This window comes from Protopterus annectens, chromosome 1.part1, assembly GCF_019279795.1.
Source record: "Protopterus annectens isolate FY-2018-M chromosome 1.part1, PAN1.0, whole genome shotgun sequence".
NCBI lineage: Eukaryota > Metazoa > Chordata > Ceratodontiformes > Protopteridae > Protopterus > Protopterus annectens.
Window position 1 is genome coordinate 788,682,447 of NC_056726.1, and position 27,679 is coordinate 788,710,125.

The 27,679-nt window shown below is 40.9% G+C and overlaps 1 protein-coding gene across 2 annotated transcripts in view; it reads right to left on the reverse strand.

Annotated features, from left to right (window-relative positions):
* EPG5 (ectopic P-granules autophagy protein 5 homolog) overlaps positions 1 to 27,679 on the reverse strand; it is a 2,535,958-nt gene that overhangs the window by 521,888 nt on the left and 1,986,391 nt on the right. For both annotated transcript variants that reach the window (XM_044078183.1, XR_006365599.1), the window contains exon 36: positions 27,156 to 27,331. In XM_044078183.1, the coding sequence (XP_043934118.1) occupies positions 27,156 to 27,331 (176 nt within the window). The remainder of the gene's footprint in view (positions 1 to 27,155; positions 27,332 to 27,679) is intronic.

The window sequence follows — 27,679 nt, forward strand, 5'->3', positions numbered from 1 at the left end:
TTTTTGTTTTACTTGGATCGTTTGTCTGTGTACTTAATAAAGGATTTTCGACTGGAAACAGACTGCCTGCCTTGCTTGGATTACTTTCGAATACTTAGTAATTCTGTACAATTATATATTTTTTATTATTATTTTTTTGTTTTACTTAAGACAAGTTTAAGTTTACTACCTCTACTACTATTGTCTGATCTGATTAATATACAGTGATTAACTACAGATATATGGACTGAAAATCTTCCACACAGAGAAGTTTCTTACACAGTTTTAAAATAATAAATAACATTTATTCATAAAATCATAATAAATAACATTTATTCATAAAATCATGATTATACAAATATTCAATTTAAAACAGGGCCATCATTAAATTTGCATACATGGGGGCAAAAGGAGCCCCCATAGCACTACCCTGGATTTGGTGGTAGATTCCATTATCAAATACAAAAAATTATTAACAAAACAGAAATATAATAACTCAATTATGTAACTGGTAAAGGGACCGTCACCCAAGAAATAATGCAATGCCTGTATAATACCATGAACAGGTTTGATACTAGTATAAAGACTCTCGACATCTAATATTACCTAATACATGCCTGTGGTCCATTTAAGTTCAGAGATCTTATTCAAAAAATCAGAAGTATCGCTGACATATGAGGAAAGTTTAATAAAAGAAAGGAGATACTCATGTAACAAAAGACCAGTGTTATGTAAAAAATATTTATAAGCTGAAACAATTGGATGACCAGGGGCATTAGTTAGGCTCTTATGAACTTTAGACAGGCTGTAAAAACCATCAATACTGCAACCTTCAATATTAAACCTTTTATCTACATCTTCTTTCGTAAGATAACCCAGCCTATACCCCTTGTCCAATAACTTCTTATATTGTACCAAAGCTTTATTATAAGCCTCAATATTAGTTTTTTCATAAACAGTCTGTTCCCTCAAATGTTCATAACACATTTGCATATATTGCTTATAATGCATAACAACTATTTTGCCCCTTTATCTGCTGGCTTAAAAAACACCTCATACATCTTACACAAATCTTTTAAAGTCTTCCATTTGGCTTTAGTCAAATTATAGCAAACCTTATGTTTGTTATGCACAAAATCCTCAAAAGCCTTTTTTACAGCATAATTAAATATCAGAGAAAATTGTTGTATACATTCATTATTAAACTGGGGTATGAAAAGGGTTTTGTATTTACTCTTAGACTTAACCAACAAGCAATAAGCATTGATCTCAGACGCATCGAATTTACATGAATAAAAGCTATCCTACAAAGTGCTCTTCCTCTTTTTTCGGCTTTTCCCGTTAGGGGTTTCCACAGCGGAACAATGGTCCATAGAATGATTTGCTGTAGAGTTTTATGGCGTCAACTTCCCAGCCTGGCACCCAACCTTCCACAGAAGGCACACACATGCATATACTCACACCTAGTGCCAGTTTAGAGTGTCCAATCCACCTGCAGCATGTCTTTGCGGTGTGGGAGGAAACTGGAGCATTCGGATGAAACCCACACAATGTCAGAGAGGACATGCAGACTCTGCACAGAACTACTACTGGTATCAAAAGCCTGATCTGCAAGGCCATGGAATGGATTACAATGGACCTCATTAACAAGAACATTGGCAACCTCCAAAAACTCTATCCCACACAGTTTGGTTTCATCAAGGGGAGATTATGCCTCTTAAATTTGGTCGACTTCTTTGAAACAGTCACCAAAGTCATTGATGAAGGGAAGATGGTGCACACCAACTACCTTGACCTGGCCAAAGCCTTCAAATACTATTCCTCACTCAGGTATAATAGATAAACTTTCACAACTAGGCATCAATCCCTTTGTTACCAGATGGGTAGCAAACTGGCTTGCTGAAAGAATCCACATAGTCAAAATAGGGGGAGTCACCTCAAGCAGTAGACCCAGACCCATAATGAGTGGTGTACCTCACGGATCAGTCTTGGGGTCTCTGTTTGGGATATACTTTTTTGAGATGCAGGCCAAAACCAGTGGGCTATGGTTGAACAAGTATGCAGATGACTGCAAGCCAGGTGCTGTCATCAATTCCCCTGTTGATGTGGACATCCTCCAAGACAGTCTCACCCAAACAAATGACTGGTGCCAGAAACATGGCCTCAAACTGAATGGCAAGAAATGCATCAACATCCCCTTTGAGGAGAGTGACATCCCCACAAATTATCACTTTAATAACAAGGTCCTAAGCACACAATCATTTGTGAGGGACTTGGGCACCCAGGTTGATAGCAAACTGACTTTTGACCACCATATTGCCTCCGTTGTATGGAAAACTTTCTACATAGCCCACCACATTAGTAAGGATACCTCATCCAGGGACAAGGTGGTCATAAAATCCCTGTATTCTTCCCTTATAAAACCCATTATTGAGTACAATGCCCCTTTCGGCATGTACCTCACAAAGCACAACCAGCAACTGCAGAGACCACAGAGGTTCCTCACCAACAGAATCTAGGGCCTCACACATCTAACCTACACAGATAGGCTAAAAGCCCTGTCCCTCTACTCAGTCTCATACAGACTCTTCAGAGGTGACCTCTGTCTGGCATACAAAGTAATCTCAGAATTTGCCTTGATGGGATTGTTGCATATCCACAAGTCAAACTCCACTCGAGTAACCCACATGCACAACCTCAACCTGGTCTGTGACATAAACAGGACTTGTTGTTGGGACAGATTTGTGTCCCAGAGACTCCTCCTTCTGTGGAATAGACTCCCTCTCCACATCAAGCAGAGTACCTTGTTAACACTTTTTAAGTGCAACCTGGATAACCGGATGGGGAACAAAAAATACACCCCTAGGATTCCACCTGTGTCCCTGCTGGACAGGGCCATCGGGTGCTGACTTGTCAGACCATGAGCTACATTCTTGGCTAGACTTGTAAGAGCCTCAGGGTCAACTGCCTAGAAACTTCCTATGATCCTATGAAAAGCATCATAAACATTTACACTAATATTGTTCCTATTAAAAAGAAATATGCTAAATGTAACTTTAGAGTTAACTGAAAAAATGTCACTCTTGAGAATGTAAAAACATGGCAAAACATTTGGAATTTCATGTCCAGATAAATGAATTACCATACAGTTTAAAATTGTCTCTTTCGCATATGAAAGTTCTTTAATTACTTGCACTATACTGTTACTGCCACTACCTTTTTTATAGTTATATTGTGGTTGTCCTTCTGTGACGGCACTGCTGTTGTGTCTGTTACCATTTCTCCCTCGCTTCCTGTAGTTATTTTCTTGTTGCTTATTTTTAGTAGTGGAGTCACAAAATTTCTGTTCGTGAACTGCTGGTTCTTGTGCTGGTGAAAGTGAGGGAAAAGCATTTTAATTATTTTCCCATTCCGTAGTATACCCAGTTCCCTCAGAAGAGGCAAATGACACCATCTGCTGCTTTTTAAAGCTTTCACTGTGACATAAGTAAGTCACTTGTCATTGAGCCTTCGGATTGTACTTCCACAAAAAAAGTCCTGCCGCTGTTGTAATCACACAGATCTCTCTTTAACTTAACTTTTTTCTTCTCTACTAAATCCTGTTTATGGGATTTCAATTTTTTTTGGACTCAACCTAATCTGGTTTCATGAAGGGCAGGTCATGCCTACTTAAAATGGTGGACGTCTTTGAGAAGATCACCAAAGCAATGGATGAGGACAAAATGGTTCACAATGCCTACACTGACCTAGCCAAGGCACTCACTCACTGCTGACAACCTCAAGAGGTTAGGTATAAACCTTTATGTCACCCAGTAAATAGACAGCTAGTTCACATACAGGACCCAGGAATTCAGAATTTGGTTGCTGATCTCTACAAAGAGGTCAATCACAAGTGGAATTCCTCAGGAATTTATCCGGGGCAGCTTCTTTTTGCCATTTACATCTATGAAGTCAAGGCTAATGTCAAGGGCCTCTAGCTGAGCAAATCTGCAGATGACTGCAAATTAGGAGCACTTATGTAATCTCCCACTAACACTAATGTTCTCCTTAAAGGGCTGACAGACAAATAACTTGTGTCAGACCCATGTACGAAAAGTAAATGCCAAGAAATGCATAAAAGTATCCTTTGGGAAGTCATCCACCTCTGTCATACTGACAACAGACCCTAAGAGTCAACCCAGTACTCAGCATCTTGGGGATACACATAGACAGTAATATAATCTTTGACCATTACATGTCTACTACCGTAGTGAGTAAATCCTTTTTTGTTGTGCAACTTATAAATAGACGAATGGTATCTCGGTCCAAGAAGATCGTTTTCCCACTACATGCAGCATTCACCAGACCTACCACTGCATACAATGCCCCCTTTGGTATGTAACTAACCAGGCACATCAAACAACTGGAATGTTCACAGTGGTTCTCACTAAAAGAATACAGGGCATAAGTCACATGTCATATGCAGAATGCCTCAAAGCCCTATTCCTGTATTCTGTCTCCTACAGGCTGTTGAGGGAAAATCTATGCCTGGCATACAAGGACCCCACCCTGATGGATCTCCTGAATATCCACAAAGCCAACACCAGAAATACCCACTCTAAACACTTAAACTTTGCCTGTGATATAAATAGGATCTGCTAGACAGACAGGTATGTATCCCAGAGCCTACCCCTTATCTGGAACAGGCTTCCCATCAATGTGAAGCAGAGTTCCACTCTAATCTAATTCAAGTGTATCTTGGGCAACTGGATAGGGAACAAGAAATTCATCCCTGGTTTGGGCACCTAGGTCCTTAATGGACACAGGCATCCTGCAAATGATTCATCTCCTATGCACATGCACCTACTTGTAAATGTTAAATCTCCCAAGCACCTGCTTACAATTATCAAGGGTACCAGAACATGTCAGAGATTTGGGATGCATGGGTAAGCTTAAAAAGGTCCTAGCAATTGCTAGCCTAGTGCACACCTATGAACCGCTTAACAGATGTTGCAGGAATATATGTATTTCCATTCTGCTCAGTCTTTTACAGATTTATGTTACAAAATCAGTAACCATAAATTCTCCAAAATGACTTTCATAAACTCCAGTTTTTGAACAGAAATGTACATGCTGCACAACCCACGTCTACCTTTTTCCCTGCAGTACCAACAAGCCCCCCCCCCCACTAGCCAAACAAAATCATCTCAGTGATAGATCTATCTTAGAGGAAGGGGAAAACATTGCAAATTGAGTCAAAAGTCTTGCATTTGCCCTTTCTCCTCTTTTAAGAAAACTGTGCTTTCTTTACATTCACTTCTATCCAGTAACTCCATTTCTGAAACAGGAATGATTTAGAAGCATCTTGTTTGTTTCACACAAAAAACTTCACACACGTGTGAGAGCTAAAGGCTAATCCTAAAGGAAAACATAGGTTGAGAAGGTATCCAGGGAAGCAAAACATTTTATTTCATATATTCGTCTAATTTTAATTTCCAGAAACAGTACACTACGACATAGATGTAGTGCATCCAAAGCACCTGTCAGATGGCTGAATAATGAGATCAAATTTCTCTTTCTGAAAGATAATCCATTTTTTGTCTACCATGTACTGATTTCCCACTAAATTATAATGGTACTTTGTAAGACTATAGTATGGCTACTTTTCCATACTTTTGCATGAAGACATGCAGCCATACTTATAGCCATCCCATGCTCTGTGTACCTGAAGCAATACAGAGGCAATCTGGTATAACCTAGCTTTTGAAGAACCAAGCATAAAACAGCCGGTTCAAGCACAGTGCACATTAAGTATCACAGTGAACACCATCCATATTTATTAGAACTATGAATCTTGATGTGAAAGAGAAGAAGGTGTAAACAGTGGAAATGCAGTATACACCACAGCTGTGTATGTCCACAGTGCTACATGGAACTTCAGTGGGTGCAATCTGTAGTTACTAGGAGAGGCAAACTCCCATACCAGCAATGCCTGTGTGACAGTGCTACATGGAACTTCAGTGGGTGCAATCTGTAGTTATTAGGAGAGGCAGATTCCCATCCCAGCAATGCCTGTGTGAAAAGTCTAGTAGCAAACATGGCAAATACATTAATGTGAGATATGAAGAATGACATGGTGTGGACTAAGACGCTCTCAGGCAACCTTGGTGACAAAGAATATACTCTAATTTTCAGTTATGCTGTATTTTTATTGAATCTGAGTGGACAGTATTGCAAAACAATATGGGTGCATGACAAAAAGAGTATCAGAAGGCACTCAACAAAGAAGACCATTGTGCAGCTGGACATAACAAACAGCAGTGCTGAACCTCAGCAAAGACCGTCTATTTTATGCATCAAAGTGATACCATTCCACTTTTCCATGATCTGTGCAAGTCATGCAGCAAGACAGATGCAGAATGGACACAGAAACAGCTCATGGGTTTAAAATGTGGATGTTACAGCAGCGGACTATACTGAAAATTAACCCCTTAGAAGAAGCCAGAATCATATGACATGCACAGTGCATGGCCATGTGCCAGTGATCACTGGTAGAAAATAAGCCATACAGGAGACAATGACCCCAGTCCCGTTATACAGTATGTAAGGATGCCATTCATAAAAGTACACATGGATGGTGGCCTCACTGCACATTTGTATATACAGACCAGTATTTACATTTCACTGGGTCTGTACTTGACTGACATACAGCGAGACACCACTGGGAAGGTCAGCTTCAAGACAGCCCATGTCACTGCAGTATGTAAAATTAGGAGTGTCACCAATGTAACTCAAACAGGAATGCTGCGCTCACATTGCCATTTCCAGCCTCATCAATGTGAAGATCGGGACTGCAGATTATTGGTGTACAGAAGTCCATACTGCATGTCTGTTGATTTGAGGGGAAACGGTGCAAGGAATCATTTCTCTATGACTACGCTCTGGAACCTTACTGAGGCTGCAAGACTATGAAAACATGGTGACTAATACAGCCTTCACTCTGTACTGTAACCCATGCTGTCCAGCAACCATGGTGCTGTCCTTAATTAAACCTACTCTATCATATTCTAAGAGCCTGGTTGCAACTCTGCTGTCGGGTCCCTTATGTGCTCCATCTGCAGCAGTCTATGAATCCTGTATGAATATTGTGTGTGTGTTATGCAGCTATTTAGCCAAACTGGAGGCTGAGCTCTCTCAACTCAAGACTGGCAAGACCAGACAGGAGGAGAAGGCAACTACACACACCACAAAACCAGTCTCACATAAAGCTATCACAACAATGAATCAAACACATAAACACACAAAGACATACTCGGAGGCTCTGAGCAAAACTTTACCTAAACAGCAGAGGCCTCCAAAGCAGACACCCAAGCAACTGCCACCTCATGACACACCACAGGCAACACATAAACCACAAAATCAATGTGCAAAGCAGTCACAGCCCTTAAGGCCAAATACAACACCAAACATACTTGTCATAGGTGACTCCATAGTCAGACACACTGACGTCCCACTCACTAGGCTGAACAAGGAGAGGGTCACAGTAAGCTGCCTATCGGGCGCTAGAATCCACCACATAACACAAGCACTCGGGTCACTCCACAGCAAGTACAAATATGACACAGTCATTGTCCATGCTGGTGTGAATGACCTGAGACGTACCTCCCTGGACTACATGAAAAGAGACATAGAGGAGCTCTCTGATTATGTAGCCCAGGCAGGTATGACCCTGACCCTGAGCAGCATCCTTCCTTCACCAAGAATGATGCCACAACATAGAGACAAGATGATCAGCTTTAACAATTGGCTTAATTTCTGGTGTCATTCAAAGGGGATCCAGTGTCTGTCTGCCTGGGATGACATGCTTGACAAGCCACGCTGCTTTGCAAGGGACGGCTTGCACCTGTCACCCTGGGATTCCGGATATTGGCTAAGGCTCTTGCCACCCCATAGTGCCTTTTTTAGGCAAGGCTCAAATTCTAAACCTACCACCCTAGAAAACAAAAATGGGAAGAAACTAAAGGTAATGCTGCTCAATGCCAGAAGTCTAAATCTCAAAATGCACGCACTCGAGGCCCTTCTCAGTATGGAGAACATCGATGTCTGTGCTGTGACTGAAACCTGGTTCAAGGCTCCTGAGAGCACCCCGGCACTATCAGGTTTTACCTCATATCATGCTCCGCCCCAAAACCCGGACCACACCACAAAAGGAGGGGGTGTATCCATATTCATCAAGGATACCCACACCTCCAGGTTGGTGGCAACGCACGAAGCATCATAAACCATCCAGGTGCAATTAACCATAGGCAAAACTGCTCTACAATTTGTAGCATGCTACAGGCCACCCTCTCAAACTCAGGAACTCCACACAGTCTTCCTGAAGACACTGGAGGGTATAAATGTATCTCCAAACACCATTATATTAGGTGACTTCAACTACCAGAATATAGACTGGGAACATTACTCAAGCCCAAACTTTCTAACCCAAAGGTTCCTGGAGTTCATAAATTCAAATGTCATGGAACAACTAGTCACCGTTCCCACAAGAGGAGAAAATATACTAGATCTCATCATCACAAACATGGGGACAAAATGCTCCACACCGGAAGTATATCCCTCATTGGTGAGATCAGATCATAAACTAATCTCACTGGATATCCACATCCCGCCCCCACCCCAAACAAAAAAGACCACAGTGAAGAACTTCTCTAAAGCAAACTTCACACTACTCAAGACTGGTGTGGTATCCTTCAAGGCCCCCGAGCCAGTGGAAACCACAACCCAAGCTGCGGAAGCCCTTAAAAATGCCTTCTACGAACACCTCCAGGACTGCATGGATCAGGCAATCCCTAATAAAACCAAGACTCTTTCCACCAAGGGCAAACGTCCAGTCTGGTGGACCCCAGCCATAAACAAACTTTACAATAAGAGGAGAAAGCTGTTACATGATAGAGCAAAATCCATAAAAGAGAAGACACCTTTGATCATTATTAGTAAAAAATACGAGCACTCATAAAATCATCCAAGGCCAACTTTGAGAGAAAATTGCCATAGATTCAAAAGACAATCATAAGGCCTTCTTCAGCTATGTTAGAAACCTGGGTGGAAACTCCCAGATATGCTCAGAATTAGTCCAAAATGATACAAAAATCACTGAACCCACAGACATTGCCAACATACTGGCAGACAGGTTCAGTGCAAACTTCACCCCCCCCAAAAGGAGAGATAACTATCCCAGCTGAGTGTAGCCTCCCAGACATCTCAAATGCGCAGGTGAAAGTTGCTCTCTCTAAAGCTAAAAACACAGCATCAATGGGACCGGATGGTGTCCCCGGCTGTGTGCTACACGAACTCAATGAGGAACTAAACCCGCACATAAGGCAGCTGTTTAATCTTAGCCTTACCACAGGATACGTGCCCAAGGAGTGGCATACGGCAACTGTGGTCCCACTCCACAAAGGCGGTGACTCTACGGACCCTGGTAATTACCGCCCCATAAGCTTAACAAGTCTGGTCTGCAAAGCTATGGAGAGGATCATAATGGAACTCATAAACAAAGACATAGGGGACTTGCAGACATTGGACCCGACCCAGTTTGGCTTTGTCAAGGGAAGATCATGCCTTTTGAACTTGGTCGACTTCTTCAAAACAGTCACCAAGGCCATTGATCAGAGAAAGGCAGTCCATACAGCCTACCTTGACCTTGCAAAAGCTTTAGACACAATACCCCACTCGGGTATTATAGAGAAACTTACCAGCTTAAATGTAAACCCATATGTCACAGGATGGGTTGCAAACTGGCTAAAGGACAGAACCCACAGGGTTAGAGTAGCTGACGCCATGTCAGACTCCAAGCCAGTCACAAGTGGTGTCCCACAGGGCTCAGTCCTTGGCCCCCTGTTGTTCGGCATCTACTTCTTAGAAGTACAGGCAAACATAGGAGGACTTTGGCTGACAAAGTTTGCAGATGACTGCAAACTGGGCGCCATAGTGGAAAGTACATCGGACACAGATATCCTTCAGAGGGGTCTCACGGAAACTGATAGCTGGTGCCAGAGCCATGGCCTGAAGTTAAATGCCAAAAAATGTATAGTCATACCCTTCGGGAAAAACAAGGTAACCCCAAGCTACCATATAGGTGGCAATCCACTAAGCACAGAAGAGGTTATCAGGGACCTGGGGACCCAGGTTGACAGTGGCCTTTCTTTTGACACTCACATTGCTAAAGTGGTTAGAAAGACCTTCTACATTGCCCACCTGATCATGAAGGGATTCACATCCAGATCAAGTGAGGTCACTGTTCCCCTGTACTCTTCACTTATCAGACCAATGATCGAGTACAATGCCCCATTCGGAATGCATCTCACCCGACACCTGCAGCAATTGGAGAGACCCCAAAAGTTCCTCACCAAAAGGATAAAGGGACTCCAAAATCTGTCATATGCTGCCAGACTGAAGAAACTCCAGCTCTATTCAGTCGCATACTGTCTGCTCAGAGGTGACCTGTGCCTGACATACAAGGCCATGTCCAACCCGGAATTAATGGACATGCTCCACCTCAAAAAATCCAAATCTACCAGATCCACTAGAGCAAGCGACTTAAACCTTAGCACGGATATAAATAGGACATGCTGGAGGGATAGATTTGTCACCCAGAGACTCCCTGTGCTGTGGAATAAAATCCCGGTCCATGTGAGGCAGAGCACCTCGCTGGCTCTGTTCAAGAGAAATCTTGACCGGTGGATGGGAGATCGTAGGTTTACCCCGGGAATCATCTCTGTGTCACTGCTGGACAGAGGCACAACAAACTAATGGGCACAGTATTTTTTAACATAAGGGGTGGCGTAAGCCACAAAACTCTGGGCTAGGCTTATAAATGCCTTAGGGCAGATAGCCTAGTATAAACCTATGAACAGCTCTCTGCAGCATATACCACATCTGTAAATTACATCAGTGGGTATACAAAGACCATACTTCTTTTGCACTTTTTTTTAAACTATTATAACTGCAACAATTTCATCTTCCACACTTTTTCACAACCTGCGTTTCTTTTAAGAGGTTACCTCAACTAGCTCAATCAGACTATGTCAAAAAATAAACAATAAATGAATAACAAAATACGTACATACATACATACATGTCCCTCTGTTAAGGAAGAGAATACAAAAGAAGAATAAAAATCTGAAATAAGGCTGGAAAATAACCTACAAAAAACAATCACTAAAATGAACTTAAAAATTCTGACTGCATAATCAGGCTACAACAAAAAAATAATTTGCAGCAGATTGTTACAAGAGTTAAAATGCTTATGAACAAATCAGTTGTTTTGGTGGAAAAGTGAGTAATCAGAGTCTGAACAACAAGCAAGTACCAGGATGCAAGACAAGAAGTCAGTCAAAAAATAACCCACAGAAAAGTCTATAAAACATCATGAACTTTAAAATAAAGGGCATAAGAGAAAGAAATATTGGATAAGCAAAAGGGGTGACAGTAAGCATGGTCTTCAGATGAATGACAGACTGAGGAGAATGACAGTAGGAATAGAGCCATTTAGTGGAATGTACAGAAACACATATATTAACATCTGTACTAAATACATAAACAAACTAATACATCCTGGCCAAACCATTATATCCTCTCCTACTTCTAACACCACTGACTCAGTAGCATCTGAATTAAACTCCTACTTTACACAGCCAGCACATCTCTGACTAATAATAATAATTATCCCCAACCAGTCACATTCATTCTTCTTCCTACTTTCCACCTCTATCATTTCAACAGAATACCTAAAACAGCACGTGACACTATGGTTTTCTTTGTATCCACACTGATTAACCGAACCGCATCTCAGAAATATACCCCATCTGGCTCCCTTACTTTTACATATATATATTTTAAATATACCCCATCTGGCTCATCTTATCTTTAAGCATCTATTGCAAGACCACCAGTTATTTGAGAGCCCACATTCTGCCTCTCAGTAGTCATCTTGGGATTAGTGCTTCTATTTTCTCCTGGTGAGAGAAGGAGTGCAGTTATATTATTTCCTGGAGACTGCTGATCACCAGAAAGCCTAATAACTGCTTTATAGTTGACAGCTTGGAATCTGTGCTTATATTCTGATTCTGGTGAGAGTAGGAGCAGAGTGCATTGATTCCTGACTCTTTCTGGTTGGAGTCCCTGTGACTAGCATTTGCTCTATAACCTGTTGGAAAGCACTAGGAAGCCTTAAACTGATACAAGCACTCAACTCTCCTTGTTAATAAGGAGAAATTAATCGTAGGCACTAAACAGCCTATAATTACAAAGTACCTTGCCATGGTAAGGGGGGGGCACCTAACCATGCATGTCCAAGGGTCAGCTTCCAGTGATTTCTCCTGTCCACCTGGTGAATCTGGGCATACTGGGGCAATTCAGCAATTGCCTCATGTACACAGACAACCCTGTCCTCCTGCCACCCAACATTACAACCTGCGAGAGATGCACTTACATACCCAAACTGGGAGCAAAGCTCTCTCCAGCCAAGATTGTGCTAAACAATCAAGAGGAGAAGGTTAATACCCGCACTACACATCAAGCAACACATAGCCCTTCAAAATCCTCAACACCAATGCCCACACATAGCAACACTAAACACACATATGTGGAGGCCCTTAACATTAACCTGCCCAAGCAACAAGGACCTCCGAAGCTGAAACGCAAACAAACACCAATCACAACCAAAGTATCACATAACTCACAACACCAGTGTGCAACCCAACAACAGCCCCTAAGGCAAGGCAACTTACCCAACACTTTAGTCATTGGTGACTCTATAGTCAGGCACACTGCTGCCCACTCACCAGGCTGAACAAGGAGAAAATTACACTCAGATGCCTGTCAGGTGCCAGGATCCGCCACATAATGCATACACTCAAGTCACTCCACAACAAGTACAAATACGACTCTGTCATTGTTGCGAGTGAATGACTTGAGACGTACCTCCCTGGACTACACGAAAAGAGACATGGAAGAGCTTTCGGATCATGTGACCCAGGCAGGTATGACCCTAGTCCTGAGTAGCATCCTACCTTCACCCAGAATGATACCACAGTATAAGGACAAAATGACTGACTTCAACAATTGGCTATGCTTCTAGTGTCATTCAAAGGGGATCCAGTATCTGTCTGCCTGGGACGATATGATCGAAAACCATGATGCTTTGCCAGAGATGGTCTGCTCCTGTCACCCCCTGGGATTCAGGTTACTGGCTAAGGCTCTTGCCACCCCTATACTGCCTTTTTTAGGCATGGCTCAAAGGACAAAACCACCACTGTAACAGGTACAAGTATGCAAAATCTGAAGGTAATGCTAGAAGTCTAAACCCCAAAATACACTCTCTCGTGAGGCACTCCTAAAAATGGAGAACACTGATATCTGTGCAGTAATTGAGACCTGGTTCTAGGCTCCAGACAACACCCCTGCAAACTCCTACCACACTTTTCGGCCACCAAACCAGGACCAAAACACTAAAAATGGAGGAGTGTCCATATTCAACAAGGATATTCACACCTCCAGACTAGTTGCTCAACATAATGCATCGAAATTCTCCAGGTGCAAATAACACTAGGTAAGACTGCAATATAAATTGTAGCTTGCTACAGATTCCCCACCATGCCCCAAGATTCTCACTACACCTTTCTAAACATACTTGAAAATATTAAGATACAACCAAAGACCCTAATACTGGGTGATTTCAACTACCCTACCATTAACTGGGAAAACTACTTGTGTACCAACACCTTTGCTCAACGGTTCTTGGAATTCATAAATTCCAATGCCCTGGATCAACTAACCCATAGTCCCACCAGGGACGTCAATATCCTGGACACTGTCATTACCAACATGGGAAATCGATGCTCCACACCAGAGGTCACCCCCTCATTGGTTAGGTCTGACCATAAGCTAATCACCTTTGACATCCACATCCCACCCCCAACTGCCGATAAGGAAACATCTGTAAAAAATTTCTCCAAGGTCAACGTCATTCTACTCAAGTCAGAAGTGGCAAACTTCATGACACCCATGCAGACGGGAACTGAAACTTCGACTGCCAAATCCAACACTAAAGCACTGCACAAGCACATCCACTCGTGCATGAATCAGGTCATCCGAAACAGAACCAAGACGCTCTCCTCCAAAAAAAGGAAGCCAATCTGGTGGTCCCCTGTCATAAACAAATTATACAACAGAAGGAAAAAACTGTTGCAGAAAAGAGGAAAATCCCAGGATGCAAAAACCTCCCTTACCAGCCTCAATAAGAAGTTGGCATCCCTCATAAAATCTTCTAAAGCTAGTTACGAAAATAAAATTGCCAAAGATTCCAAAGACAACCACAAGGCATTCTATAGCTATGTCAAGAATCTAAATGACAATGCTCAGATCTGCTCTGAGCTACAACAGAATGGCATTAAATTTACTGATCCCAAGAACATTGCCACTATCCTGGCAGATCGATTCAGTGCCAACTTCACCCCCCTCTCACATCCTAAAGGGCCCATCTCAATACCGAAAGATTGCTAAATTCCAGTAATCACGGCCACACAGATAAAACCGCACTCTCCAAAGCTAGGAAAACAGTATCCATGGGATCAGACAACATCCCGGGCTGTGTACTACATGAACTACAAAATGAACTGGCACCTCACCTAAGTGTCATGTTTAATCATAGCCTCACCTCAGGCTTTGTGCCCACTGAGTGGCACACAGCTACAGTTATCCCACTCCACAAGGGGGGATCCACCTTGGATCCTGGGAACTACTGTCCCATCAGTCTGACGAGCCTGATCTGCAAGGCCATGGAACATATTATCATGAAACTTATAAACAAACACATTGGCAACCTTCAAACACTGGACCTCACCCAGTTTGGGTTTGTGAAGGGCCGATTATGTCTCCTGAACCTGACTGACTTCTTTGAATCAGTCTTGAGAGCCATGGACGAGGGTAAGGTGGTCTACACAGCCCATCTGGACCTCACCAAGGCCTTCGATACCATCTCCCACTCTGGAATCATAGATAAATTTACTACGCTGGGCATAAATCCCTATGTCACTCGATGGGTTGCCAACTGGCTTACTGACATAACCCACACTGTAAAGGTATCCTACTCCAAATCCAGCTCAAGACAAGTGACAAGTGGAGTACCTCAGGATTCAGTCCTGGGACCACTCTTGTTTGGCATCTACTTCTCTGAAGTATAGGCCAGCACTAAGGGACTCTGGCTAACAAAGTTCGCAGATGACTGCAAACTGGGAGCCATTACTGAATCCCCAAATTATGTGGATATTCTACAAAAGCGCCTTACAGAAACAGATGCCTGGTGCCAGAGGCATGAGCTGAAGCTCAATGCCAAGAAGTGTACAGTTATCCCCTTCGGGAAAAAACATGTACCCATGAATTACCACATAGGTGGCAGTACACCAAACACCGAATGTGTGATAAGAGACTTAGGAACACAGGTGGACAGTGGTCTCTCACTCGATAAACACATCGCCACAACAGTCAGGAAATCCTTCTATGTGGCACACCTCATCACTACGGGCTTTTCATCCAGAAAAAAGGAGGTCATTGTCCCAATGTACTCCTCCCTCATTAGACCCATCATAGAGTACAACGCCCCATTTGGTATGTACCTCACAAGACATCTGAAACAACTGGAAAGGCTGCAGAAACACCTCACTAAAGAATCACAGGCCTAAAGCAAATGCCTTATGCTGACTGACTAAAAAAACTTCAGCTATACTCTGTCACATATCGTCTACTCAGAGGCGATCTCTGCTTAATACACAAGGCCATGTCAAACTCAAGAGTTGTTGGACATGCTACTTAAAGAAATCCCAATCCATCAGAGCCACACGCTCCAGGGACCTAAACCTTGTCATCACAATGGACAAAACATGCTGGAGGTAAAGGGTCCTGACCCAGAGACTCCCCATACTCTAGAATAGACTGCCCATACATGTCAAACAGAGTGTCTCTTTGGCCCTCTTCAAAAGGAACCTTGATGATTGGATGGGAGATAGGAAATTCCCCCTCGGGGATCACGTCAGTCACCCTGCTAGACATAAATATTGTGGGAAGAAATAGCCAGGGAATTGTTATGGCTAGGCTTGTACAGGCCATAGGGCCAATAGCCTAGTACCAACCTATGAACCCTAATGAAATAGCTTAAAAGACAGAAAAAGAACAGCAAAACTAGTGCAGAAGAGCAAATTTTGAACATCACTCTTCTCCTTTAAATTTCCTTTTTGTAAGAGAACACTCTAATGTGGAAAGCAAGCTGCCCCCCCCCAAACTTGTATATATCAATTTGAGATCACCATACCTCGGAGAAAATGGAATATTCAGGGAAATGGCCATCTTGAACTTAGTATGTTGTCGTTGTTTACCTTTCGGCTTTTCCCGATTAGGGGTTGCCACAGCGGAACTCCGGTCCGCTAATGATTGGCAGTTGGTTTTTATGGTGTTGAGTTGCCAGCCCAATGCCCAACTTTCAACGAAGGCACACCCATTCAACACATCTTTCAAACGCTCACACGACCATGGGGAGGACATGCAGACTCCACACAGAAGACACTCCCAACCCAAGCCAAGAATCGAACGGGAGAACCTCTTGCTGTGAGGCAACAATGCTACCGCTGCACCACCATGGAAGTTAAACTTAGTATATGTAAGTCCAATTTTTTGCACATTCAGTCAGTGTTTCTGGGCTCACTCTAGCAGGTCCCAACAATTCAAATGGTTACCATTCCAGCCATCTGGTAAAAATCCTATATAATGCCACTCCATAAAGGTGGCATATTTATTTATTTACTTGCTTACTTGACATGTGTTGACCCAGAAAGTCCAGCTGAGCAAGAGCCCTTTTTCAGCAGAGTCCCGGGGAGAAAAGCTCCATAGTAACATAAAATAAAAATATATTGTGTTAAGTACAGTAGACAACTATAAAGACATATAATATTTAAAGTACAGTACATTACTTTTTTAGAGGAAATTTCTTACATGAAAATAATTTACAACATTGTTGACTGAAAAAAAATAGAAGGAAAACAGAAAAATTGACTAATTAAGTAAGCAGAGAAGTACTGAGAGAAAGTCAGACTGGTTCTAAGATACAACAGATACATTTCAAAGTCGTTAGTAATCGGAAGTTCTATTAGTGGGGGATAAAGAGGTGTTGGTATGAAAGGTTGTTAGGATAGAGACAGAGTGATAGCAGGGTACAGGTGAAAGAGGAACTTTTACAGATCTGTTGTTATTTTATCTCCTCTCCTCTGTCAAAAATACTAGAAACATAAATCTACTCACAACTTATGCGGTACATTAACTCCAATGACCTCGCCAAAACCCAGCATGGCTTAAGATCTCAACATAGTACTACTCTCCTCAACATCACCAATATCATAAAGCAATGATGGCAACCTGGTATTTTCACTATTCTTAGATTTAGTAAAAGCATTTTACACTGTATCCCATCATCATCTTAGCGAACTTTCTTCCCTCAGCCTCACTCAGCCCCACCAGTTCCAAAGCTATAGGACTGAAAGGCAGCAAACAGTCAAATCAAAACAAAATCTCTCCTCCTTCCTACCACTCATTGTCGGTGTCCCACAAGGATCAATATTAGGCCTCTTCTTGTTCAACATTTTTATAAATAAACAACACACTGCCACCCACCAAGCTAGCATAGTTCTATATGCTGATGACTCAACCCTTATATAAGTCTCTCCTCATCCACCAGGACAATCATACTTGACTATCTTCTCCAAGGCATCCTCTGAACATGTTCTGGGGCAGTGAAGAGACTGAGGTTTCCTTGTGGTTACACTGCTGCCAAGGATGTGTCTTCCTTTAACACCTAATTCCTTTCCCTTCACAGAGATGTACTATTTAAGGCAATGGTATACAATACACACTGGAGTATATCATGTATGCCTCTGCATGCAATTCAGCCAATGGCTTGCCCCCTTGTAGACAACACCCCGTCCACATCTCTAGCCTCCATGAGAGATCAACTGCAGTGCACTTTCCTCCCACTAGGATAAGCAAGCTGACATAATCAGCACAAGCTTACTCCCTCCACCCGCCATCACCACCCAGCTCCTTCATCACCCAGACTACTAACTGAACTTAGGTGGTATGGATCACAGTTGAGACTTTATACCTTTATTCAGTGGAAACAAGGAGGATTACACACATTTGCTGTGTCAAATTTGGTCAAGGGTCATTATACTTGCAACACTTTTTGTCATCACAAGAGTATTGCATTTTATTTATTAAGTATTCCCTTTTCCATATGTTTCTGTAATCTGAAAGTTGGCAGACATAAGTAAGAAGGTGTGAGAGCACAGGGGGCTTGCTCTCTCTGAAATAAACAAACTTGCAGTGAATTATTTCTGTTTTTAATGTTATTTACATTTACTTTCACCACTGGTGATATGTTTTGCTTTGCAATTTGCTGGACCTGATACAATGAGCCATGATAGGGTGAGGTATAATACTGCCTACCATACTACCCACAGCTGTAGTCCCTGTCAGTGTTGGTCATGTTTTTCAAGCAATACATAAATCCTTGATGCTGCTTAACAAAGCTCATGAACTGGGATGCTTCAGACATTAATGGTTCATGCCACTGATGACTGTCCAAACAAGAGAGCTGTAGATATTTATCTATATCTATATCTATATCTATATCTATATCTACATATCCATCTATATATACAAAATAGAGGTTTATTTTTACGGGTAAAAATGACAGCAACAACCTGCTTGGCTTTCATTCTCAAATAAGAATAAACAATAATTTAGTCTGCTATCACCTAGTATTAACAGCCCACACAGCTCCTCCAAGATAGACTTTCTTTTTTACAGAAGGTCTTCTTTCAAATGATTCTCCAAGTGAGGAACTAACTTCCTGATTTGCTGCTTTCAAGTAACCTCCATATATACAACCTAGACTGCCAATTAAAACCTTAACATCTACATAAATGCTGTGAGATTATCCCCATGCTCCATATTACAGTACAGTTAAAGGCACCCAACACTTTTTCCAAGAAATATGTTATACTGCATACAAGAATGTGTCTTCTCCATCTGTTTTCGCTTCTTTCAACATAAAACTATAGTTACAGATACTAGTGGTCCAACTGAAAGAGTATAACTGCAAAGACTTTACAAACAAGACAAGGTCAACAAAGAGAAGAATATATGGGAATAGTGGGAGAATATACACACTAGCAAAACAGCTTTTTTTTTCTCTCTCTCTCTCGCTCAATTTAACAGATGTGAGAACTCAATATATCAGGTGATCTTTAAGTAAGCCTTCTAAAGAGATGTAAAATGTGCATATCTCCTTTGCTCTCCGTCACAGCTAAGAAACTGGAAGAGTGCCCTGCTACTATGCTTACTTAATGCCACTTAGCCTTCTGTTTACAAAAGGTAGAGCAGATGTCTGGAAAATGTTTGCCTGATGTCTGCAAAATTCTTCCTGGGAAAAGTAAAGGAAACAAACTGTTGCTTTCTGATAATCAAAGATCAAATGGAGTTAGGTCTGCAGCTAGCAAACAGCCCTGTTTTCTCTTTCTAGGAAAACTGACCAGTTGATGAAAAGACAGACTGACCACCACCTTGGGCAATACCTTTGAAAGTAAACATTTTATCTGAAGCAATCCAATCCATGGGGAAGATAAAACAAGGCTCTGAAATCAAATATCTGGTGAAAGGAAATCTGTCAAGTTGTGAATATGGCTACCAGGCACAGCTTCTTCAAAAACGCAAGCTTTTGGTGCACCACATAAGGTGATTTGAGAGCCAGAAGCAAAAATATCTCAATCATGAATTTCAGCTTCAATGGCGGATAAGAATACTTCACAGGAGGAGGACTGCTGAAACAGTTAAAGCTAAGCCAGACCTCTTTCTTTCACTAGGTAAATTACACATGCCTTATTGACTGCAACTCTTAGACTCTCAGGGGTGACTCTGTCAGCAGAGAATACTCCTTCAGAACTCTCTCCAAACCAGTAAACAGTTCCACCAAAGCTTTCGCAGAACCTTTATCAGACTCCACCACTCCTCTAAAGTCCATGGCAGTGCTAGAGGGCAGTCAATAAAAAGGGGCAGAGTTTTCTCCTTCAGTTCTTTCCCACTAAACAGAAGGAATAAAAAGAGGGAGAATACAACACCCATATGGCACAACACATGAAAATTCTTGGAACATCCTTACCACTCCAGCTGCTGAAGGAGTCCCCCTTATATATTTTTGTGCTCCTTCCAAGAACATTGCCCAATATCAGAGGAGACCTCTACATTCACCCAGTTGGGCATGGAGCAGGTCATCTTGCTGGTCCTGGGGGGGGGGGGCTACCATCTCCACCCTGGAAGCACCCAATCCCCTCCCACCTGGTTAACCAATAATTTTTAAAAAAAATTAAGCAGGAATGACACAGTGTTATTTACCACATTTACCATCATTTTGCATACCTCCAGCAATTTTCCCAGGTAACAGTTTGCAAGATTTGTATTTCATATGCTTCTCGACTACAGATTTTTTTGCCTCATATTTTTAGTCTGCTCCTTATAAAGTTAGTGGCTTTCTGACAAATCACTGAGGATTGAAGTCACTAAATAATGACATACATTTGAGCTTCAGACTTTCTATGCATCAGAAAATGCATGTTAATACAAACCCATTATTCTAGCGACTTTCTAAGTTTATAACAGCAATATTTCAAAACTGTTCCTGATTTTGGATCTTTGCCCCCCATAATTTTTAGCTTTTCTAGATTTCTTGTACTTAAAAGTTGGGAGGTATGCCTTGACTAGCTTAATATTAGTCACTTTGGATACTTAATGGATCCACAAATATTACACACTGGTATAAGAATATTTTAGAATATTATGGTACAACTTGCAGAAAATGCATTCTTTTCCCTTCCTGAACTACAAACATTTCTCCAGATCCATACGTTGTAACAAAACAAACTTCAGTACTCTGGAGAGAAGTTACTGATATGGTCTTAAATTTCTTTCTTTTGTGTGGACAGGAGGCTTACTGTTGCTAGAGAGACATAATTCATGTTTTACTTCAATTAAAGAAAATGTTAAAAGAGTACAGATGCAAGCCCTCACCCTATAGCAAGAACTGTACTACTATTATACTTATATCATACGCGTATGCATGCTCATTTTAACAATTTTTACAACTGTCAGAAAAGAATCTACGCACACAAAAAATATTTTATATCAACATATCAGCAGTGATAATAACCTTGTCTGTGAACATCTGCAGAAGAATTAATAAAATACTAGCAAAGAATTATTAATAAAACATTGTAATCCCAATTTAAAACCTAAAACCTAAAACAATTACTGTATCTACAGCTTCCACAAGAAATAACCTCATCTCCTACAGGTTATTTAACTCCATCTGAATCACACTTAATGTCTGCTGCAATAATGTTCAGTCTTAACTTATCACATTCTACCTCCTGGTTCACATCCTTTTTTTCTATAGTCTACAACTTTTCAAATACCATGAAAACTGTACATAAACAAGATCATACAACTGATCATTTGCAAGACCACTACAGTGAAAACTACAACATATGTTATTTCAGTTAATAACATGGCAGTCATGGCTTAGTGGTAGGTCATACAGACTAATGTTGCCAAGGTCCTGGGTTTGAGACTGGCAGTGGGAATTTATTGGGTGGGAGGGTGGCCTAATGGTTAAGGTGTTTGCCTTACAAATGCAAGGTACAGGGTTTGAATCTCACAGGGGATAATTGGCTAGGCTTAAAATGGCTCTCAAGGGCAGTTAGCTTAGTACTAATCTATGAACCTATGAACCTATATCAACCATCTAGGCTGCATACAGCCTTCACAGGAGACCCAGAAGGACAGACAGCATTTGGTACACATAAGTACTTAATTCTGACTTCTGGTTTATTCGGACAAACAGTAGCTTATCAGGCACTTCATCTTATTAGTATTCAGTAACATCTGTGTATGCTATTGAAATAAGCTATTATTAAGAAGTCAGCACCTTTTAACAAACTACTAACTGCTTTAAAATAACTTTTCAAACTGTGTACACAGTGATTCTCAAAGTCATTAAAGCTTCAGTGCAGTATACACAAACAACAAAACTTGCTGGCATGTGTAAATGGCTACACATCCAATATGAGTGGGAGGCTTGTTTGGGCATAAATACCACACATATGCAGTCAAGATAGAACAGTGTTCTAGAGGTATTATAACTGCAATGCTACTAACCTATCTTTTGGACACTCAATAATCATGTCAGTCTACTGCATGATAAGTTTTAAAATGTTTACTTAAAAGAAATGCTAAATGGAAATTTAATGTTAACCACTGAGGACCAGTCATCTCAAATCCCCAATTCTTTTGGACTAAACATTTACAGCAATGGACATGTTCTTACTGCAGTGCTGGATTTTCAAGTGGACCCCCACATGGTAAGTCAAAGACAAGGTTCATTACATTCACCAATTAAAATTATGCACTTTCTTCTCTGAAACTTACTTGCCCTGTAGCACATTTGTACAATGCCACCCACTCTCTGATGTCACACACTGACTACAGGAGTGTGCCAAGTCAGTCCCTGAGCTGAGCAGTTTGTCACCAACCACAGAATGAATCACAATTTCTGCAAATCAAGAAAAAACAATGATGGCTTTGACACCTACACTGTACTGTACAAGTACATATCTTCCCAACTAACAGAGGACTCTGAAATCTCCTTCACCTTAGCTGGAGTCTTACAAAGAGCATTTACCTTGTTGGGGGTCTGCTGCAGCAGAGTCTGGCTGCTTCTAGTTTATAAAAATGGTAACCTTGCTCTACCCAGGAATGATCCCAAGGTTCTTCATTCTTACCCAAATAGATGTTAAAGCAGCTATGGGGAGAAGGAATGGTGCTCAGAGAAAGGCTCAGAGAAAGCTTCATGGAGTATCTCAACAACTTTAAGAATTGTCCAAAGCAGGAGTTTGCTGAGGATGTTGTAAGGTGGGGTGCAGCCACTGTCCTTTCTGAATTTGGAGATAATGGCTTTTGCGTCCCACGTTCCTCAAATTACTCTAAAAGGGATGAAGCCCTCCACCTCTCCAACCATCTCCATTGGCAAACTTTATGTATGGTACTACAAAACCGATGTGTGTGTGATGAGCACACTCAAGAGGTTTGATATCTAGAGCTATACTAGATATCTCCCTTTTCTCCCACACCCTGCCATTTTTCACTAACTCAGAAATCTTACTAAGCATGTTAGAACAAAACACAAAAAAAATCACAATCATGTGTATATACATACCCCAGGTAACAATGCAAACACTGAAATATATTCTCTGTGGGGCCTCTTTAAAAATCACTCATCAAACCATAACATTGGGTGCTGTTAAAATAGACTGGCAGACCATACAGTCTGAAAATTCAGCCAGTACTACACATCCTTACAAGTTCAGCCAAAATACAGCTACACACCTAGATATAACAAAGCAATAGCCAGACAATCAACCCTCAACTAGATCCTAACATCCTCTTCAAATAAAAGGTCATCCTTTGGAACTCTGTCAGCCTGTGATCACTTATCAATCTAAGCCACGAGGCTCAAAATCAACAGCCTCAAAACACATGATTACATCCAAGAAAGACGACTTTCTAGTTTTCATGAAGACACTTTTAGAAAGACACTACATCTCCTTAACTGGAAGTCACTAAAGATTCTCCCAACAGATGATGCTGTCTCTGAGTTCAATAAAATCTTCCTAGGTGTTCTAAACACACTAGACCTCTCAGAATAAAAGGGGTCAAAGGCAATATTGCCCCACAACTATCCTTAGCAACTAACCAGCTCATGAAGCAAAGAGACAAAGCAATGAAGGTCTTGGTTAAAGAAAAAAAAAAGCTCCTACTTTACTACCATACAGATAAGTAAGAAACCTAACAAAACTGCGTATCAACAAAGATAAGAAATCTTATTAATCAATGAAAACATACAAACTAATAATCAAATAAACTGTTAAATCCGGGACAAGCCACACAGCCACATAAATAAAAAGATACCATAGCCAACCAGTTCAATATCCACTTTATGCAGACAGTACAGTCATTACTCAGTCAGGCCACTAATCAAACTCTTGATGTTCCTACTCAATCATATAACCTTCTTTAACATTTCTCCTTCAATCCAGCTCCCACAGATACCATCAAAATATTAAAGCCTACTACAACTGCCCCTGACAGTCTACCTGACGAATATCTTAACATAGCAGCTGAGGCTATTCCATATCCAGTTTTATTTCTGAGAAAGCGATCCATATACAAATGAAAGTCCCTTTATTATGGAAAAACATTCATTATTTCACTGCAGAAGGGTGGATTCAGTAAAGATCTTTCACACCATTGCCCAACAAAAATGTATCTCCCCTATCAAAAATATTAGAAAAGCGTATTCATAAGCAACTGCTCAACTATCTAGTAGAAAAACATGTTTCTGTCTTCAACCCAACAAGTTTTCCGTTCTCATCACAACACAACTATTGCTTTGCAGCATTTTGTTAATACTATTAACACCCACAGAAATGCAGGAAGCCTAGTCTCTACTACCTTCGTAAGCTTATCAAGAGCTTTTGATATTGCCTCCCACCAGAAACTCTTACATAAACTCTTGTCCTTAGGGCTCACCAGCTCTCCATTGCAATGGTGCCACAGCTATCTGAGCACAATTATTTCTACATCTTCTTATCAGTAACTACTTGTGTCCCACAAGGACCTACATTAGGAACCACACTTTTCAAAATATTCATCAGTGATCTCTACATTGCTACAAAAATGCAACTTTAGTTCAATATGCTGATGATTAGAGACTAATCTGTTTTGCTAAATCTCTTTTTAATCTCCAAGACCTTATACAACAACCCTTATCAACTGAAACAGGGCTAAATAATTTGCAACTACTACTAAACCCTAAAAAAAAATAAATACATTACTGCCCTTTACTCCAAAACATATCTCTACCAAACGCATCATTCACTCCAATCAATTCCAACTAGACCATGACAGAACAAGTAAACCACACAGAATTACTGAGAATCATTACAGATGACCGCCTGAAATTTAGTTTACACAAGTGTCCACATTTGAGCAATCTTCTAACAAAACAGGCAAGTTTGCAGTAACCTATAAAAAAGAACACAGCAGCAGCCATCAGTGAACTAAACTACTTAGAACTACCATATAATCTTTCTTAGCTAAATCCAATACACAGACTCCTCTATAAACCAGAACATTGTCCATCCATTAACAACTTAAGACAACACTGCCTCCAACAAAATTTTACACTATAGAGAAAAATCACTAAACAGTATAAGCAAATCATCTAATACTGCAGGTGACTCTATATTCAAACAGTACAGCTTAACTATGGAACTACATCCCACTACCACTGAATTCCATTCAGAATGCAAACTTATTTAAAACACAACTAAAGCTTCACCTATCAAAAAAAAATGGATCTGATCCTGTAGATCTCAAAAATGAATACAACTTTTATCTTCAGCTTACCGTATCACTAAACCATTTTTCTTCATTCACAATCCTATACTCCACAACCAGTATTCACCAATACCTGAGCAGTTTTACTGGCATCTCCCAGCCATAGACAGTTTTCTCACCCCATCTCTGTATGTCTAATATAAATCAAATGACCGCAATATATATAATTATCAATAAACCTGCTTTATATCCGACCTAATATAAGTACAGTATTAGCATTTTCTGCCCTGTCTCATTCCTTCCCTCACCTCCACTTCTTTGAGTTTCTAAACACTAATCACATGATGCATTATCTATTTGACAAATCCACTAATGCGTCTCTTCAAATGCTCAATGCTCAAAATCTACTAAAAGTATATTTTACACTGTGATAGTTGTCATTATTTCATACGTATTAATCTAATTAACAAATGCATGTATAAATGTTAATGTATATTACTTAACAGATTCATACTTAAATACTAGGCTGGTTGCCCTTGAAGGCCATTTTAAGCCAGGCCCAATTTCCCTTTTTGTGCTCAAAATAACATACATAGTTGTTGACCAACGTAATGTCCTGATCCACTAAGGTTCTATTTCTGATACAGCCCAGGTGCACTGAGTAATGTTTGCAAACTATTCCTCTTGAGAATTAGGTTTACCTGACAATTAACATTTTCTAGTCAGAAACAAGAAATACAAAAAAAAAAAAAAAAAAAAACCAGTAGGCAAACTTGTCAGTATTAACAAAAGGGACTGTTCAGAGTTCATAGGTTGGTACTAGGCTATCAGCCCTAGGGCCTATACAAGTCTAGCCATAACAATTCCCTGGCTATTTCTTCCCACACTATTTACTTCCCTGGACCCTTGTCTAGCAGGGCGACTGACATGATCCCCAGGGTGAATTTCCTTTCTCCCATCCAATCGTCAAGGTTCCTTTTGAAGAGGTCCAAAGAGGCACTCTGCTTGACATGTATGGGCAATCTATTCCAGAGTCTGGGGAGTCTCTGGGTCAGGAACCTATCCCTCCAGCATGTTTTGTTTATTACTTTCTTTCATACACATTTACCCCCCTTCACACACACTTGCCACCTGCTGGATTCAAACCCCTACCTAACAAGGTTTAGATCCCTGGAGCGTGTGGCTCTGAGGGATGTCCAACAGCTCTGGGTTTGACATGGCCTTGTATGTTAAGCAAAGATCACCTCTGAGTAGACGATATGCGACAGAGTATAGCTGGAGTTTTTTAAGGCGGTCAGCATAGGGCATCTGCTTTAGGCCTGTGATTCTTTTAGTGAGGTATTTCTGTAGCCTTTCCAGTTCTGTTCAGAAATGTAAGTGAAAAAAAAAAAACATGGTTCCAGAAAACAAGAACAACAAAACTAGAAGTGGTGAACATCAAGAATTTATGCCTGCAGACAAATGAAAATTGGTCTGAAAAAAGAAAATCAAAGAAGTCCTTCTGAAAACACACTCCATGGAACACCAAAAGTATCCTTAGCATTCAGTTTACAGAGAAAATGTATCATAGGACACTTAAGGTTATTACAATACATATTTCTATACCCTAGATACTACTTCTTATGAAACGCAGCACTAACCTTAAAGAATGCCTCCATAAGGGTGTGATCTGGATGCATTTCCCTCCACGGCAATGTGGCATACTCCATATGATACGTATATAATATGTATTCTGGCATCTTAGGTGAAGTGCATGTCTCACAATAGTGCAGCAAATGTAGCCAAAGAGCCCCTCGCTGACCAGGTATCAGCAAATCTGTTTTAAAAAGTTGTTTAAAACATCATTAAAATCCTAACTCCAAAAGCTAATATTTTTCTGCAGCATCCTCACTGGTACATCAGTTATGAAACTATGTATAACAAATGTACTATCATTAGCCTTCACAAAAATGATCTAAGCTATAACTACAAAATAAATGGTCAAATCATGAATGAGAAAGCATCACGGATCTAGGAACAATAGCAGACATCAATTTAAATTCTGGTCAGTTTCATCTTCCAAAGGCAGTAAAATATTATTTTGTAACTCATCTAATAAAAATGAGTATGCATAGTCACTCAAGTTACACAACTGTGCCACTTCCTACCTCACTGAACCAACCCA